This window comes from Natator depressus, chromosome 1, assembly GCF_965152275.1.
Source record: "Natator depressus isolate rNatDep1 chromosome 1, rNatDep2.hap1, whole genome shotgun sequence".
NCBI lineage: Eukaryota > Metazoa > Chordata > Testudines > Cheloniidae > Natator > Natator depressus.
In genome coordinates this window covers 212,328,919-212,343,757 of record NC_134234.1, presented here as the reverse complement: position 1 = coordinate 212,343,757, position 14,839 = coordinate 212,328,919, and the positions used below count along the sequence as shown (strand labels likewise).

General features: G+C 43.8%; 1 protein-coding gene across 1 annotated transcript in view; it reads right to left on the bottom strand.

Annotated features, from left to right (window-relative positions):
* Window positions 1-366: 366 nt before the first annotated feature.
* LOC141984889 (ovostatin-like) overlaps window positions 367-14,839 on the bottom strand; it is a 47,398-nt gene continuing 32,925 nt past the window's right edge. Inside the window, exons 23-36 of the mRNA XM_074948390.1 lie at window positions 14,331-14,414; window positions 13,044-13,220; window positions 12,679-12,760; window positions 10,340-10,496; window positions 9,768-9,842; window positions 7,134-7,299; window positions 6,405-6,625; window positions 5,577-5,792; window positions 5,320-5,444; window positions 4,951-5,041; window positions 3,193-3,261; window positions 1,970-2,072; window positions 870-945; window positions 367-418 (exon numbers count right to left, since the gene is read on the bottom strand). Coding sequence (XP_074804491.1) covers window positions 367-418; window positions 870-945; window positions 1,970-2,072; window positions 3,193-3,261; window positions 4,951-5,041; window positions 5,320-5,444; window positions 5,577-5,792; window positions 6,405-6,625; window positions 7,134-7,299; window positions 9,768-9,842; window positions 10,340-10,496; window positions 12,679-12,760; window positions 13,044-13,220; window positions 14,331-14,414 — 1,694 coding nt within the window. The remainder of the gene's footprint in view (window positions 419-869; window positions 946-1,969; window positions 2,073-3,192; window positions 3,262-4,950; window positions 5,042-5,319; window positions 5,445-5,576; window positions 5,793-6,404; window positions 6,626-7,133; window positions 7,300-9,767; window positions 9,843-10,339; window positions 10,497-12,678; window positions 12,761-13,043; window positions 13,221-14,330; window positions 14,415-14,839) is intronic.

The window sequence follows — 14,839 nt, the reverse complement described above, 5'->3', positions numbered from 1 at the left end:
CCTGTTTTACCCCTGGTAAGAAGAAGCATGGTTGGGAGGCTAAACACTCACTACTTTCCTGGTAATTCCTCTCTCAACTCTCCTGAAAGGGGTGAGGAGCCCCAAAACTGCTATCAATGAAACTCTTCTGGGCACCTAAGAAATCAATGCCCTGAGCTGAAGGCAAACCAGCCAAGAAGCAACTGCCAGCCAAGGGGCCCTGTTGGCTGTGGATGGACAATTATCTTTGTGAACAGAACTCTCCCCTACCTGAACCAACAACATTTGAGAAGGGGTGTCAGTGTCACCTCATTAAAATGAACCAATCCACACACACACTGTGATTAGGAGTGTGATATTTATTGAAATGGCTCTAGCCAAACTCAATCACTCAGGGCAATGAGGATCTAAAATCACATTTTCACAGCTGTCATTTCTCCTGGTGAAAAGGAAAAAAAAGAGAGTGATTAAAATCTATAGATTTTTTTTTTATGCAGAAATTATTTTTCTCTCTACAAATTATAATTTTGGGAGGAATTTGTTGCCATACATGTGATTTCCAGGAATCCAGTCTTCTAAAAGAAACATCTATGTATAGTGTGCACCTGGGTACCTGGGTGGGAGAGGGTTTCCGGGACTAAGCACACAATCTCAACTTTGTTAGGATAGACCAGCAGCTGTGGCAATGATCTTCAGGGAATGAAGGAAAGATCCAGGATGGATCTTTGGGAGTGTTGGCAGAGATCAGGCTTTCCTGATCCACAGCAGTGTGTGTGGATTTATCCCACATCCAGCTCTCTACTTTCCATTTTCCCCTCCACAAAGAATCAACTCTCTTCTGCTCTTCTTTCCCCATTCACACCTACCTAGTGTCTATTGCTCTCAGTTACCTTTTCCTGACTCCTAGCAGGTTTTCGCTTGAATCTTCACTGCAGGGCGTATTGTATTCAGCAAGAGCGTACTCGTCTGGAAAAGAAAAGGAAGAAAACGTTCATATTCCAGTGACAAATCGCTCCAACCCCAGTGCATGCACATCTGTGGTTAACACATATTCCAGCTCCACCAGCATCCAATGGATCTTGTTGTGGCCTCCCCAGCTGTTTAGGGACGTATTTCCATGGCTGATTTAGAATGCACGGTCAGTGCCCAATGCTTTCCACTGGGCCTACTGACAATGTTCAGAAGGGAGGACTATCAGTAACTAGAGGAGCCATTTCTGATGCTAATTATGTTGATCAGATGGTAGTGTGTACAATCACAGGAAGCAGAATATACCCTCCCATCCTCTGGACAGCTCTACTGATCTGGGCAGAGACAGCTCCTGGTGTTTATCCCAAAGCTGGGCAAACAACATGGGACCTTAATGTGTAATGGTAACTATAGCTTTTGGTACTTGATGATGACTGAAAGAACAGAAGTTGGTCCAATAAAAGCTATTACTTCACCCACCTTGTCTCTCTGATACAACCATGATTATTTAGCTGCTAGCTATTATGGCAATGATATGGTTGGTGGGTGAACCAGGCCAGACTAGACAAGAGAGAAATGCTGACCCTGGGTCATTTATTTTTACCATCATGCCAAATCTATGGCACGAGGGCTAAGCCACACATTGAATCAGATAAAGGGCAAACGTCCCTGTAGTGGCTTGTAATAAGTAGTTCTTGGGAGTGCCACTGTTCATCCTTCTTTTTATTCAAATTAAACAAGAAGGTGGAGAGAGAGAACTCCCAATGACCCCTCTGGGGCCCAGTGTGCTGTATCATAACCTCTGAGAATTGGTAGAACCAGTAAATGCTGATAAAATCAGTAAAAACTGAAGCCTCACTTTCCACTCGCTGTTGCTCGGAGAGCGAAAAAAAGGCAAATGCAGAAATGGAAAGACAGGCCTGCAGCTGGGGAAATGCACCAGATTTTACAGTTATTCAGCAGCCTGGGTCATGCTAAAGCTTGATTCACTAGATCTCTTCTCAGGCTCAGGGAGGCCCACCTGTTTCATAGTAGTCATAGAGGTGCACTGAAGCAGGTTTGATATCAGACACAGGAAGGTTTTGCTCAACCGAGAAAGAGAAACTGATTTCCTCCTGGGTCACCTGGAAATGGGAGAGAAAAAATGCATCAGACTTTGTTTTGTTTAATGTCTACTTCACTGAATTGCTCTGAGCAGAGATTTCTAAGCCCTTCTCTCTCTTTCCCCATCCCCCCATAAACAGTGTCTAGTTTCTGCCAGCTGCCCTCTCTCTAATTGTTCAAATCCCGCTTTAAAGTGCTGTGTTCCATTTAGACCATCAGCTCTTAGGGGCAGGGATGGAGGTTTATCTACATGTGTAAAATGCTGTGGAAATGTGCAGCTCTTCTGTAAAGATTAATAATAAATGCACAGAGCTCCCTTTCCATGGCACTATACTGCTGTTATATTCTGCGTTACACTGTACTCATTTGTAGGTCTCAGGGACAACAGAAAAAATATGCATAACTTAATTGCCATTATTCTAAGTGGATTTATATAGTGTGACTAAGTCATCTGAACAGCTCACTTTATCAATTAGAATCATAGAATATCAGGGTTGGGAGAGACCTCAGGAGGTCATCTAGTCCCACCCCTGCTCAAAGCAGGACCATCCCTGACTAAATCATCCCAGCCAGGGCTTTGTCAAGCCTGACCTTAAAAATATCTAAGGAAGGAGATTCCACCACCTCCCTAGGTAACCCATTCCCGTGCTTCACCACCCTCCTAGTGAAATAGTGTTTCCTAATATCCAACCTAGACCTCCCCCACTGCAACTTGAGACCATTGCTCCTTGTTCTGTCATCTGCCACCACTGAGAACAGCCGAGCTCCATCCTCTTTGGAACCCCCCTTCAGGTAGTTGAAGGCTCCTATCAAATCCCCCCTCACTCTTCTCTTCTGCAGACTAAACAATCCCAGTTCCCTCAGCCTCGCCTCGTCAGTCATGTGCTCCAGCCCCCTGATCATTTTTTCATAATTTGTCATATTTTTTCATAATTTTCATAAATTTCATAATTTTTCAGAATCATTTTTCTCATAATTATATGAGATGGCAACGGACACCTGAAATCTCTCTGTACACAACAATAAACACAGGCTGGCTGATGATGTGTTATTTCATTCATTTAGGAGTGCATTTTAAGTTCCAAATTTTACAGAAACAACAACAACAACATCAAAAGGCACATTCTTCCACACACTTACATTTGACAAGTAGAAGAAGACATGGCTGTGCTTGGTATCCACCTGCATCACCTTACGATCATCCTGAAGCTTTAAACAAGGCAAATAATACCAATTTTAAACACAAGAGACATCCCCAAATCTACACAAACAGCAAGTTTGCGGTGCCACAGTGACAGCTAGTGGTCACGATTGGTAATACAAAAAGTGGTATTTATTGCTGAAGTCCTAAGAGGAGTATTAAACAATCACCATAATGAAACACAGGACTTCTCAAAATTCACCCTTTTTTTCTTTCTTTTTTTTTTTTTTGAATTTTATTATGAATTCAACATTGGACCCATTTGAATGGAAAATTTTGCATGTTACCATTTTTTTCAGCTCAAGCTGACTGATTTTCTAGTGAAAAGTGCAAGGTCTTTAATGTGAGGTAGCTGTTTGAGCAAAATAGTTCCACTATAAAAATAGGCCAAAAAAAGAAAAGGCAAAAAAATGGTAAAAAATAACAATTTTGTTTTAACTGCTCCCAAAAGGAAAATGTGGAGAGTACAAAAAAATTCCACGCAAAGTACTGCCAAAGACAAGTTCTGGAATTCATACAGCTCCAGACACAAAGGATAAACCCAATCCCAGGGTGATAAATGTGCTCTAAATGCACACACATACACAGAGAAAAGCAGACAGGGAACGAACAGACTCCGAGAAGAAATGCTTTCTATCACATACCACTTCCTCTTTTCACTTCCCTGGCAGTTAAGTTGCATAGTTTGATGTTCACAAACATTTCTGTGTTATACGCCAGCCACAGCTGCTGTTGAAAGATGCCAATCTGGAGATGGGCCTGAGATTGAAACCCCACTCCCAGACCAGATTTGAGAGTGTTTGATCTGGGGATTTGAGCCTGTTACGGGATTCATTCAAGTGTAAATCGCATCCTACTCCATGCCTTTGTGTGAAATGCCTTAGAGCAGTGTTTCTCAAGGACCAGGGTAAGTGATCCCTGAGATTTCCCTGAGACAGTTCAGGAAGGCAGCAACCCACTCCCTGATATCAAAAAGGTTGAGAAACACTGCCTTAGAGTCCTTGGCTGGAAGCTGAAACTAAATAAATCCAGGCTACCAATAGGGTGCACATTTTTAACAGTGAGGGATATTAACCACTGGGACAATTTACCAAGGCATGTCTTGCATCCTCCATTATTTGAAGTCTTTAGCATGAGATCAGGTGTTTTTCTAGGAAATAAGCTTCAGCTTAACCACAAGATATGGCCTTGATACAGGAATACTAGGTGAAATTCTCGGGCCGGTGTTATGCAGGAGGTCAGACTAGATTATCACAGTGGTCCCTTCTGATCCTGTAATCTATTAATCATAACCTGGGGGGTTAGATAGTACAAGACAGAGTGGGGAAAGGGAAATATAGATTCTTCCATGTTTGTTAAACTGTGCTACACATATATTGGCAACATCACATGGCAAGGTGTCCAGGTAGACATGGGGAACCACATACATCACATGGATGATGAGGCACAGTGCCCAAGGCCAAGCACATTTAACCTCTCCAGGAGTAGTTACTGTTTAAATCTCACTTCATCAAATGAGCAGCTAAAGCACAGGGGATGTGGCTAGATCCCTGGCCCAAGTGGTTTAACTGAATTCTCCACATGACTCAGGACACCAGTTTGCTACTCAGCTCCTCTTCTTAACCAATCCCTGGTGTAATATCCTCTAACGCCCGCTGCCCTTTGGGTGGCTTACTGACAACATTCCCTTTCTGTACCTTCTGCAGGGACGATCTGACAGGGACGAAGCCGGAGAGCATCTTGACATCAATAATGGCCATGTTGGAGGTACTGCGCTTCCCAGCATAACTGAAACGAGAGAGACTGGATCACGATTGGGGAGGAAACACAATGACATGCACAAATACCCTGTGAAATCTCACTGAACTGTATGGCCCTTCTTTCCCATTCAGTTATATCAGCGGATGGAAAGGTTAGCAATAGGAGTCAGTGTCATTCAGCAGAAGGTCCTGCATGCCTTACTGCAGCTACACAATGGTATGCTGCAGTGCGCTCTTTTTAAATCCCTCCCCCGACACATTACCCTATGTGGCATCCAGGGAGCCAGGGCAGTGGGAAGGGGTTACCTGGCTGAGAGAACAAGGTCAAACTTTGGCAGGAAGCTGCCTTCACAGAAGGCATTCACTGTCTCCACGGAGAGAGAGAACCCAGAGGCCTTTTGAGGAAGGTAGATGTTGTATCTCAGGGTTGTCTAGAAGAGATAAAAATTGTCATGTAGCACAGCAGCCCCTGCATCACCTGCGGTAATGCTGCAGTCCTGCTGAAGGGAAAGGAGAGGAGATCTCCTGAGTTATCAGCTGAAAGGGCTGGAAGCCTTGTTTACCTGCAGATAGACACAGCCATTGCCTTTTACTTCTACGCTGTAATTCCCTGGGAGACTGGGCAGGGACACTTGCTGCAGCAGTAAGCGGTTCCTGTTATGCACCTGGAAAACCTTATTCAGAAGTTCCTTGGAGCTGATGTCGACGGTGTTTTGACCATCCTTTGAGAAGGTGAGATACCCATATTGGGCTAGTGCTTGGAGAGCGACAACAGTGTCCTGTAAAGTACAACATGGCCCCTCATTAGAAAGAGTCTCCACCGGGATATAATGCATAAGACTGGTACAGCTCCTATACACCCCAGAGAGCCTGTCACCTCCTGTTCTGGGATAGAATGGAAGGAGTGGAGCGGAGAGAAGGTGGTTTTGTGTCTTGAACTGAATTAGGACACCTGCATTCTATTGCTGATTGCCACTGACTTGTTATGAGAACTCAGGCAAATCATCATTTCCTTACATTTAAATAGTGGTTACCAAGACATCTATAGCAGAGCTCTCTGTGCACTGACAATTAATGTTACAGGAGCACAAGACATCCAGCAGCATTAAAGACAATGGAACAAATTAACTCAGCCAGCTGGTGAATCATTTCCTAAAAAGCATCCCACTCCCCCGCTTCCAGTACCATACCCTCCACCTGCTCCAAAACCCCAGTCAGATAAATGGCTTTTGCACCAGATTTAGTCTATTTTGGAACAATGGGAGAGGGAAGTTTCAGAATCCCTAGGTCCTCTCTAGGGGCACTCTCCCAGCAGTGGAGGGGCATGGGGATCCAGCGTGAGAGCTTGACTGTTTTCAGGGTCTATTCCTTTGAACAGAAGCAATATTTACCTGTGTGGAGGAGAAGCCTCCATATGCATTCTGCTGTTTAGCGACCCACTGCACGATCTGAGCTACGTATGATAACTCCTCTGGAGTCAGGGTGGGGCCCTGGAGCAGCGCCAGTATCACATAGCAGGTCATCTCAATCTCAGCAGAGGCAGCACGGGAGTTGAAGGAGGGGAATTTTTCTGCCAAGGGCTTCTCTTTCCGCTCCCAGTGCACTGAGCCGCCTGAGAACAGAAAGGAGATTATGAGGAGCTTGATCAGTTTTCTAATGGTTAATGTGCAATGTTGCCATGTGGGAAATACAGCTTGATTCCCAGTGCTGGTCCCTTGCTCCCATCCCTCTTTCACTCAGGTCTAGCAGGTCTGGGAGGTTGTAGAGGGCAACCTCATTTCTCAGTAGCTAGAATTCTGAACTGCAAGAGACCCAGGATCTATTTCCAGAGAGAGGGCATGGTAGAAGGGAAGGAGTGCAAACAGGGGTCTATAAAAAGAAAGGAAAATGAAACTGCAAGAACATCAGGCCTCAGTTTCCCCTTCTGCATAGTCCACAAGGTAAAGAGACATTCACAGAATTCATATTCCACTTTGGAGATAAGTCCAACCAAGGTTGCTGTGGAATGGGAAAGTAGCAGGGGCTGGACATCAAAGACTGACGTTTTTCATACCACAGGCTATTCTGCTCTCAAACCGCTCTCAATGGTTATCTCATGGGAAAACTCAAATGACACTCACCAACTTTTGTAGCCGATTTGTCCAGCTCCTTCAAGAAGAATCTCCATTTCTCCTCGTTACCAGCTAAGCCATAAGTGTAAGCCAGCAGAGCTTGGTAATAAACATTGTCCACATTCCTGACAGATGCAGCGTCCAAGCAGGACAGACCATTCTGGACCACTTTGTGCTATCAATAAAAATGTGGTTTAGGTTTGTTTGGTATTCAGTTTAGTGCATCAGCTTCTCCTTACAGATTTCAACTGTTATTTAATCATCCATCACTGGAATCTCATGCTGAGCATATGGCATGTTCACTTCCAAAGGGGCTGCAGAGTGCAGGAAGATCTCTTAAAGAGGAGGTCTCTTCTGAAAAGTGACCATGAAGAAATGGCACCTTCTTACCAACACACCTGCTGGATTAGGCCTAGGGGGACCTGGGTTTTATTCCCAGCTCTGCCTCTTGCCAGCTTGATGACTAAGTCACTTTGTTTTTCTGTGCCTCAGTTTTCACATCTGTAGAATGAGGATAATGATAGTGCCCTCTTTGTAAAATAGTTTGAGATCAACCAATGAAAAGTGTGACTAGAACTAGGCATTATTAATTATTATTATTATTATTATTACTATTATTTATTTGCTGACTTTAGTGACAAAAATAAATTTTCACTTCTATCAGACTTGCAGAATTATTCCAACTCTGGATGAATGAGCTGGACTCTATTCCGGCTCATACATCAACAAGGGACTTGTTAACTATCTTCCACCTGCACAGTCACAGATACATCTGGTGAGTGTTAATATGGTGATAATGGGATTGCACAGGTGTAACTAAAGAAACAAATTGATCCTGGAGAATGTTTTATTACTGTCTTTCTTAGGTCCCTATCTGGTCCCTACCACCATCGTATCTGAGTGCCTCACAATCTTTAATGTATTTATCCTTACAACATCCCCATGAGAAAAGGAAGGCCCTTTCATGGATCAGTAACTGGCTAAAAGATAGGAAACAAGGGGTAGTTTTCAGAATGGAGAAAGGTAAATAGTGGTGTTCCCCAGAGGTCTGTACTGGGACCGGTCCTATTCAACATATTCATAAATTATCTAGAAAAAGGGGTAGATAAGTGAGCAACAAAATGACAGATGAAATTCAATGTTTACAAATGCAAAGTACTGCACATTGGAAAACATAATCCCAACTATAAATACAAAATGGTGGGGTCTAAATTAGCTGTTACCGCTCAAGAAAGAGATCTTGGAGTCATCATGGATAGTTCTCTGAAAACATCTGCTCAGTGTTAAGTGGCAGTCAAAAAAGCTAACAGAACGTTAGGAACCATTAGGAAAGAGATAGTTAATAAGACTGAAAATATCATAATGCCACTATATAAAGCCATGGTATGCCCACGTCTTGAATACTGCGTGCAGTTCTGGTTGCCTCATCACAAAAAAGATATATGAGAATGGAAAATAGTACAGACAAAGGCAACAAAAATTATTAGTGGCATGGAACAGCTTCCGTATGAGGATAGATTAAAAGGACTGTTCAGCTTGGAAAAGAGATGACTAAGGGGGGATCTGATAGAGGTCTATAAAATCATGAATGGTGTGGAGAAAGTGAATAAGGAAGTGTTATTTACTCCTTCACATAACACAAGAATCAAGGGTCACCCAATAAAATTAATAGGTAGCAGGTTTAAAACAAACAAAAGGAAGTATTTCATCACACAATGCACAGTCAACCTGTGGAACTCATTGCCAGGGGATGTTGTGAAGGCCAAAAGTATAACTGGGTTCACAGAAGAATTAGATAAGTTCATGGAGGACAGGACCATCAGTGGCTGTTAGCCAAGGTGGTCAGGAATGCAACCCCATGCTCCAAATGTCCCTAAACCTCTGACTGCCAGAAGCTGGGACTGGATGACAGGAGATGGATCACTTGAAAATAGCCCTGTTCTGTTCATTCCCTTTGAAGCACCTGGAACTGGCCACTGTTGGGAGACAGGATCCTGCACTAGAGTAACCATTGGTCTGACCCAGTATGGCCATTCTTATGTTATCATCATCATCCCCATTTTAGAAGAGAAACAGAGAGATGAAGTGATTTGCAGGAAGTCTGTAGCAGAGCAGGGCATTGAACTCAGGCCTCCCATGTCCCAGGCTAGCACCCAGACCACATCTTTCCTCTCCATTGCAATCATGATGTTGAAAAATGAAAACACAGCTTCAGGCAAAGGTCCTAGAATGAGTTTGCAAGGCTAGAAGCTAGAACAGCTGTATAGTGTACACTAAAAAAAATTGAGCTGGATTCTGCCTTTAAGGAACTCTGTTTTCTAACACAACTGGACTGTTCTTGAGAGCTAAGATTTTCTATTGATGTGTGAATCCATAACTGCAGTTAAACTGGGGACACAAGACATGACTAACTGATATCATGCATTAAGTATCCAGTGCATTTGTGAGGCCATTTACACATAATAATTATGTTACATAATTGGGTACAGACCCCTTGATATGGCCATATAGACACTCAGTGTGCAAAAACCAGTATTTAAGACCTCACTGAAGAGTAGAGATGAGGCACAGATTCTCACTTCCACGCTGTTTGTGATATATGACTGACCAATCTAATAAGGCAGGGTAGCACTTAATTCATACCGAGCTGGGGAGTCCGGCTTCAAGCAATGCTGCAGTGACATAGGCTGTGAGTGAAAGTCCATCTTCTGCTCCACCCTGAGCAGAACACAAGGAAAAAGGAGATCAATATGCCCTGGCTAAACCAAAATGTATACAAGTGAAATACTCAACTACCAGCCAGACTAGACATTATAAGGAATCCATGTGTTGGGTGCACATACAAAAAACAGGGGGTCAAATTCTACTCTCGGTTACACCAATATAAAGGCAGAAGGACTTAAATAGGTTTACTCAGAGCTTACACTTGGATAATACAGCAGAATATGGCCCCGTGGTCCTTAGCTATAAATGCATATATGCAGCATTGCGGAATAAAACCCAGAACCTTTGGCTCATAAACACACCCGTTTCTATTGCATTGTCTATCAGTACTAGTAGGAATTATATTCTGTCCATGGGACAGCTGCTAGAGGGCAGCTTATCCCAATGAAAGGGTTGAACATTTGGGGATAAGGATAGCAATTTGGCAGTGGCTGGACAGTTATATCCCTGTGGCAGGACTGGAAGCTTGGGAGAAAGCTAAGATCACTCACCTTCAAGGCATTGTTGAAATGGTCCCCAACATTTTGGAAGCAGCCGTCTGGCTTCTGTTTACTTGCCAGCCAGGTCAGGGTTTGAGATTGGACATCATCATCGATATATATGTAGCGTTTGGCTTGTGCAAAAGACTTGTATACGAAAGCAGTGAGCCTGCAAGTGAACCACACAACTGGAATGAGGAGCAGGGAATATCTCTTTATTCTGCTACCACCTTCCACAGGGGTGGCTGGAGGAGGCAGAATCCAGAGCCCAAACTGGTCTCATTTAAACCTCCACTCCATGATTTCCCCATGACCATCCCCTGGCAAGCAGTGCTAGCTGCAGAAGTCTGCACACTAGACACAGAGGTGGGACTGAGAGAACTTTGAGTAGAGGCACCATGTTTCGAGGCTCATTTTCCTGACCCACAGAACTCTCCCTCAGCAGAGCAATTCCTAGAGAAAGGGCATGAACACCTGTATGTTTCCTGCTGGGGCAGTGTTCCACACCCCACACACAGAAGGGCAGGATGCCCCCAAACACTTAGCAGTGAAAGCTGCATGATTGACAGGCAGCCCGGCAGACTAGACTGACAAACCCTAAAGAGTGATGTTCTCTGTTCATGCACAGAACAGGTACAATTCACACTGCTGTGGTGTAAGCTTCACCAAGCTAGCCATTCCCCTCACCTACCCACCACACCAAAACCTGCATCAAAATCTGGAGGCGAAAGGCTCCCTTTACCATTGCCCTATTCCCTTAAGCAATCCAGTCCACCTCAACGGGTAGGGATCAATGGCTCCATGTCTAGTTGGCAGCCGATATCAAGTGGAGTGCCCCAAGGGTCGGTCCTGGGGCCGGTTTTGTTCAATATCTTCATTAATGATCTGGAGGATGGCGTGGACTGCACCCTCAGCAAATTTGCAGATGACACTAAACTGGGAGGAGTGGTAGATACGCTGGAGGGTAGGGATAGGATACAGAGGGATCTAGACAAATTAGAGGATTGGGCCAAAAGAAATCTGTTGAGGTTCAACAAGGACAAGTGCAGAGTCCTGCACTTAGGACGGAAGAATCCCATGCACTGCCACAGACTAGGGACTGAATGGCTAGGCAGCAGCTCTGCGGAAAAGGACCTAGGGGTTACAGTGGAGAAGAAGCTGGATATGAGTCAACAGTGTGCCCTTGTTGCCAAGAAGGCCAATGGCATTTTGGGATGTATAAGTAGGGGCATAGAGAGCAGATCGAGGGACGTGATCGTTCCCCTCTATTCGACACTGGTGAGGCCTCATCTGGAGTACTGTGTCCAGTTTTGGGCCCCACACTACAGGAAGGATGTGGAAAAATTGGAAAGAGTCCAGCGGAGGGAAACAAAAATGATTAGGGGGCTGGAGCATATGATTTGTGAAGAGAGGCTGAGGGAACTGGGATTGTTTAGTCTGCAGAAGAGAAGAATGAGGGGAGATTTGATAGCTGCTTTCAACTACCTGAAAGGGGGTTCCAAAGAGGATGGATCTAGGCTGTTCTCAATGGTAGCAGATGACAGAACGAGAAGCAATGGTCTCAAATTGCAGTGTGGGAGGTCTAGGTTGAATATTAGGAAACACTATTTCACTGGGAGAGTGGTGAAGCACAGGAATGGGTTACCTAGGGAGGTGGTGGAATCTCCATCCTTAGAGGTTTTTAAGGCCCGGCTTGACAAAGCCTTGGCTGGATGATTTAGTTGGTGTTGGTCCTGCTTTGAGCAGGGGATTAGACTAGATGACCTCCTGAGGTCTCTTCCAACCCTAATATTCTATGATTCTTTTGTTGGTGATGGGAAATTATCCTGACAGAAGGACACTATACACATGTAAATAGTAAATAACAGTGGGGGAGGTTTAGGTTAGATGTTAGGAAAAACTTTTTCACTAGGAGGGTGGTGAAGCAGTGCAATGGGTTACCTAGGGAGGTGGTGGAATCTCCTTCATTAGAGGTTTTTAAGGTCAGGCTTGAGATGGGTGGGATGATTTAATTGGGGATTGGTCCTGCTTTGAGCAGGTCGGTTGGACTTGATGACCTCCTGAGGTCCCTTCCAACCATGATATTCTATGATTCTATGATTTTAATGTCTTAGAGGTGAAAGGCTTTATCTCCCATTCCCTAGTCCTGGGCCATCAGTTTCCCCGATCCTGGGGATGGACTGTAACCAGTGCCGTAGAGGTGAAAGGCTCCATACCCCCCTGAGTCAGCAGTCCGCCTGCTGGCACTTCTGTCCCTGACTACAGAATCAGATTGTTGAGGTCTTTCCGTTCCACACCATAAACAGCTTCCTCTCCTATCCCAGGTCCCTAAACAGCTTCCCAGCTCTCACCAGGTGCTCCCTTCCTCATCTCTGGTCCCAAACGAACTGTAGGATCCATCCGGGTGTTTGTATGACAACTGCTTCTGGTATCCTGCAACCAAAACAAGAAGAACATATTTTCTAACCCCAGTAATGGACCTGTTTTGTTCTCTGATAAATTGAGGCTGAAGAGTTTTGGACTGAAGAATAAAAACAGTTTTAGTGAGTTATTTCACTGGCTATGAATTCTAACAGCTTGTGTCCTGTAAGGTACCATCATGCACACCTCTGGGGCTTTCTAAGCCATCAATAACTATTGCATGTACACTGGAACTAGAATGGCATTTCAGCAAAATCGGCCACAGGATTATAAGGAGGAATCTTAAACTTCTCACCGCTTGTTAAGTATCCAATGCCCTTGTATTTGATCTCTTTAGTCAGCTGCCCTGTCTTATTCAGATAGTCCAGGATGTAGATGTTGGGAGCGAACAGGACCATGTTCTGCTCCCCACAGCCATAGGGCATCTGGAGAAGATTCTCCATGTTCCTCATGGTCATGCCCAGGAGGTCCCCTGAGGAATGGGAGACAGAGGGAGTCAGTGGAGTTCAGAGTTGGTATTTAATACATTACAGTATACACTGTTTTATTTTACCAGATCATGAATTTGCAGACAGATACTGACTGACAGAGAAATTACAGTGCAGAACACAAAGCCTGGGGGAGAAAGAGAAATTGCTCCGCATGGGTAGTTTCTTAGGCCATTAATTTTTAAAATATAGAGCTGCAGACAAATGAGACAAATAGGGAAGATCTAAGGAAATAGGAATCAAGAGTAAAGAACATCTGAGCATCAGTATTGAGTTGGGAGCTAAGAAATAGCTGTTACCCTTTTAAAAAACAGGCTGTGTTCTTGAAGCCACATTCTCCCCATGCTGCAATTTCAAGGTGATTGACTTGCGGGGAGTTGCATGGGCTTAACTGAGAGCAGCATTTAGCCTGTGGATATGTCATTGCTAGGATTCATTTCTCCAGTGTGGTCACTGGGGCCAGCCTCACTGCACCTCACATTGAGCCAGAAAGACACTTTTTAAAGAACCAGACTCAGTTCAAAATTATGCTCATTAATTTCAGATCAACAGTTCCCATGGTTCAGTATTTCCACTTCTTTGCACCTTGCGTAGCTATTGGAGCTTCTCAGATCCTGGAATTCCCATTCAGTGGGAAATTCTGAAATACCAATTTTCTTTTCATTCCAAATTGGAATGAAAAAATGAAATGTCAAGATTTCCTACAAAATGAAACTCCAAAGTTTTGCTTCAGAAAAATCTAAATGACATTTTATTTCAACCTTATCAAAACATTCTTTTCATTTCGACAAGGCTGATCTTTATTGAAACTAAATGTTTTGACTTTTTTTGTCAAAATTATGATATGTTCCTGCAGAATGTTGCAATTTAGTTGAATCAGCATCTTCCAATGGAAAAACATTTTGTTGGAAAAATTCGGACCAGCTCTTATGGTTATTCACAGCTTTGCAAAGGGGATGTGAAATGCTAACAACTTAGATTGACAGTGTTGTATACCCACTCTACACTCATTTTGCACTGGTGTCAGTGACAACACAAGGTTAAGGCCAGGGGAGACTCAAGACCTTTATTCTTAGTATAAACATTAAACTTACCGAGGACAGAAAAAGAAGCTCTGGCTGATCCCTGCACCAGGTTCGCTGGCAGCTTTGGAGACACCATTTCAGAGACAGCTTTGCCTGTTGGTAAGATATAATAATAATAAATAATAAATCTCTTTTTTTGAACCACTAACTTTCCCTTCTATAGTACCTTCTTTCCAACAATGGTCATACAGTTTAAGCCTGGGATCCTGGATATGTACTCGAGTGGTTAGCCAGTGCTGCCATGGCTTCATTACTATTGTTATTTGCTGTAGTTAGATTAAACTAGCTCGGGTAAATCTACATATGCTACACTCACACCTCTGATTGCAATGTAGACACACCCTATGATACACAGTTGAGTGGTTTTAATTCTACTCATTGGAGGGTAGTTGTGCATATACACACTAGCCACTACCTCCCATGGACAGAATTAGAATAGAACAGGGTTGTGCCACTGCCTGAGGGCCTGCAAGCGAAACCAATCACATAATTTTAATGATCCAAAAGGACTGACATGA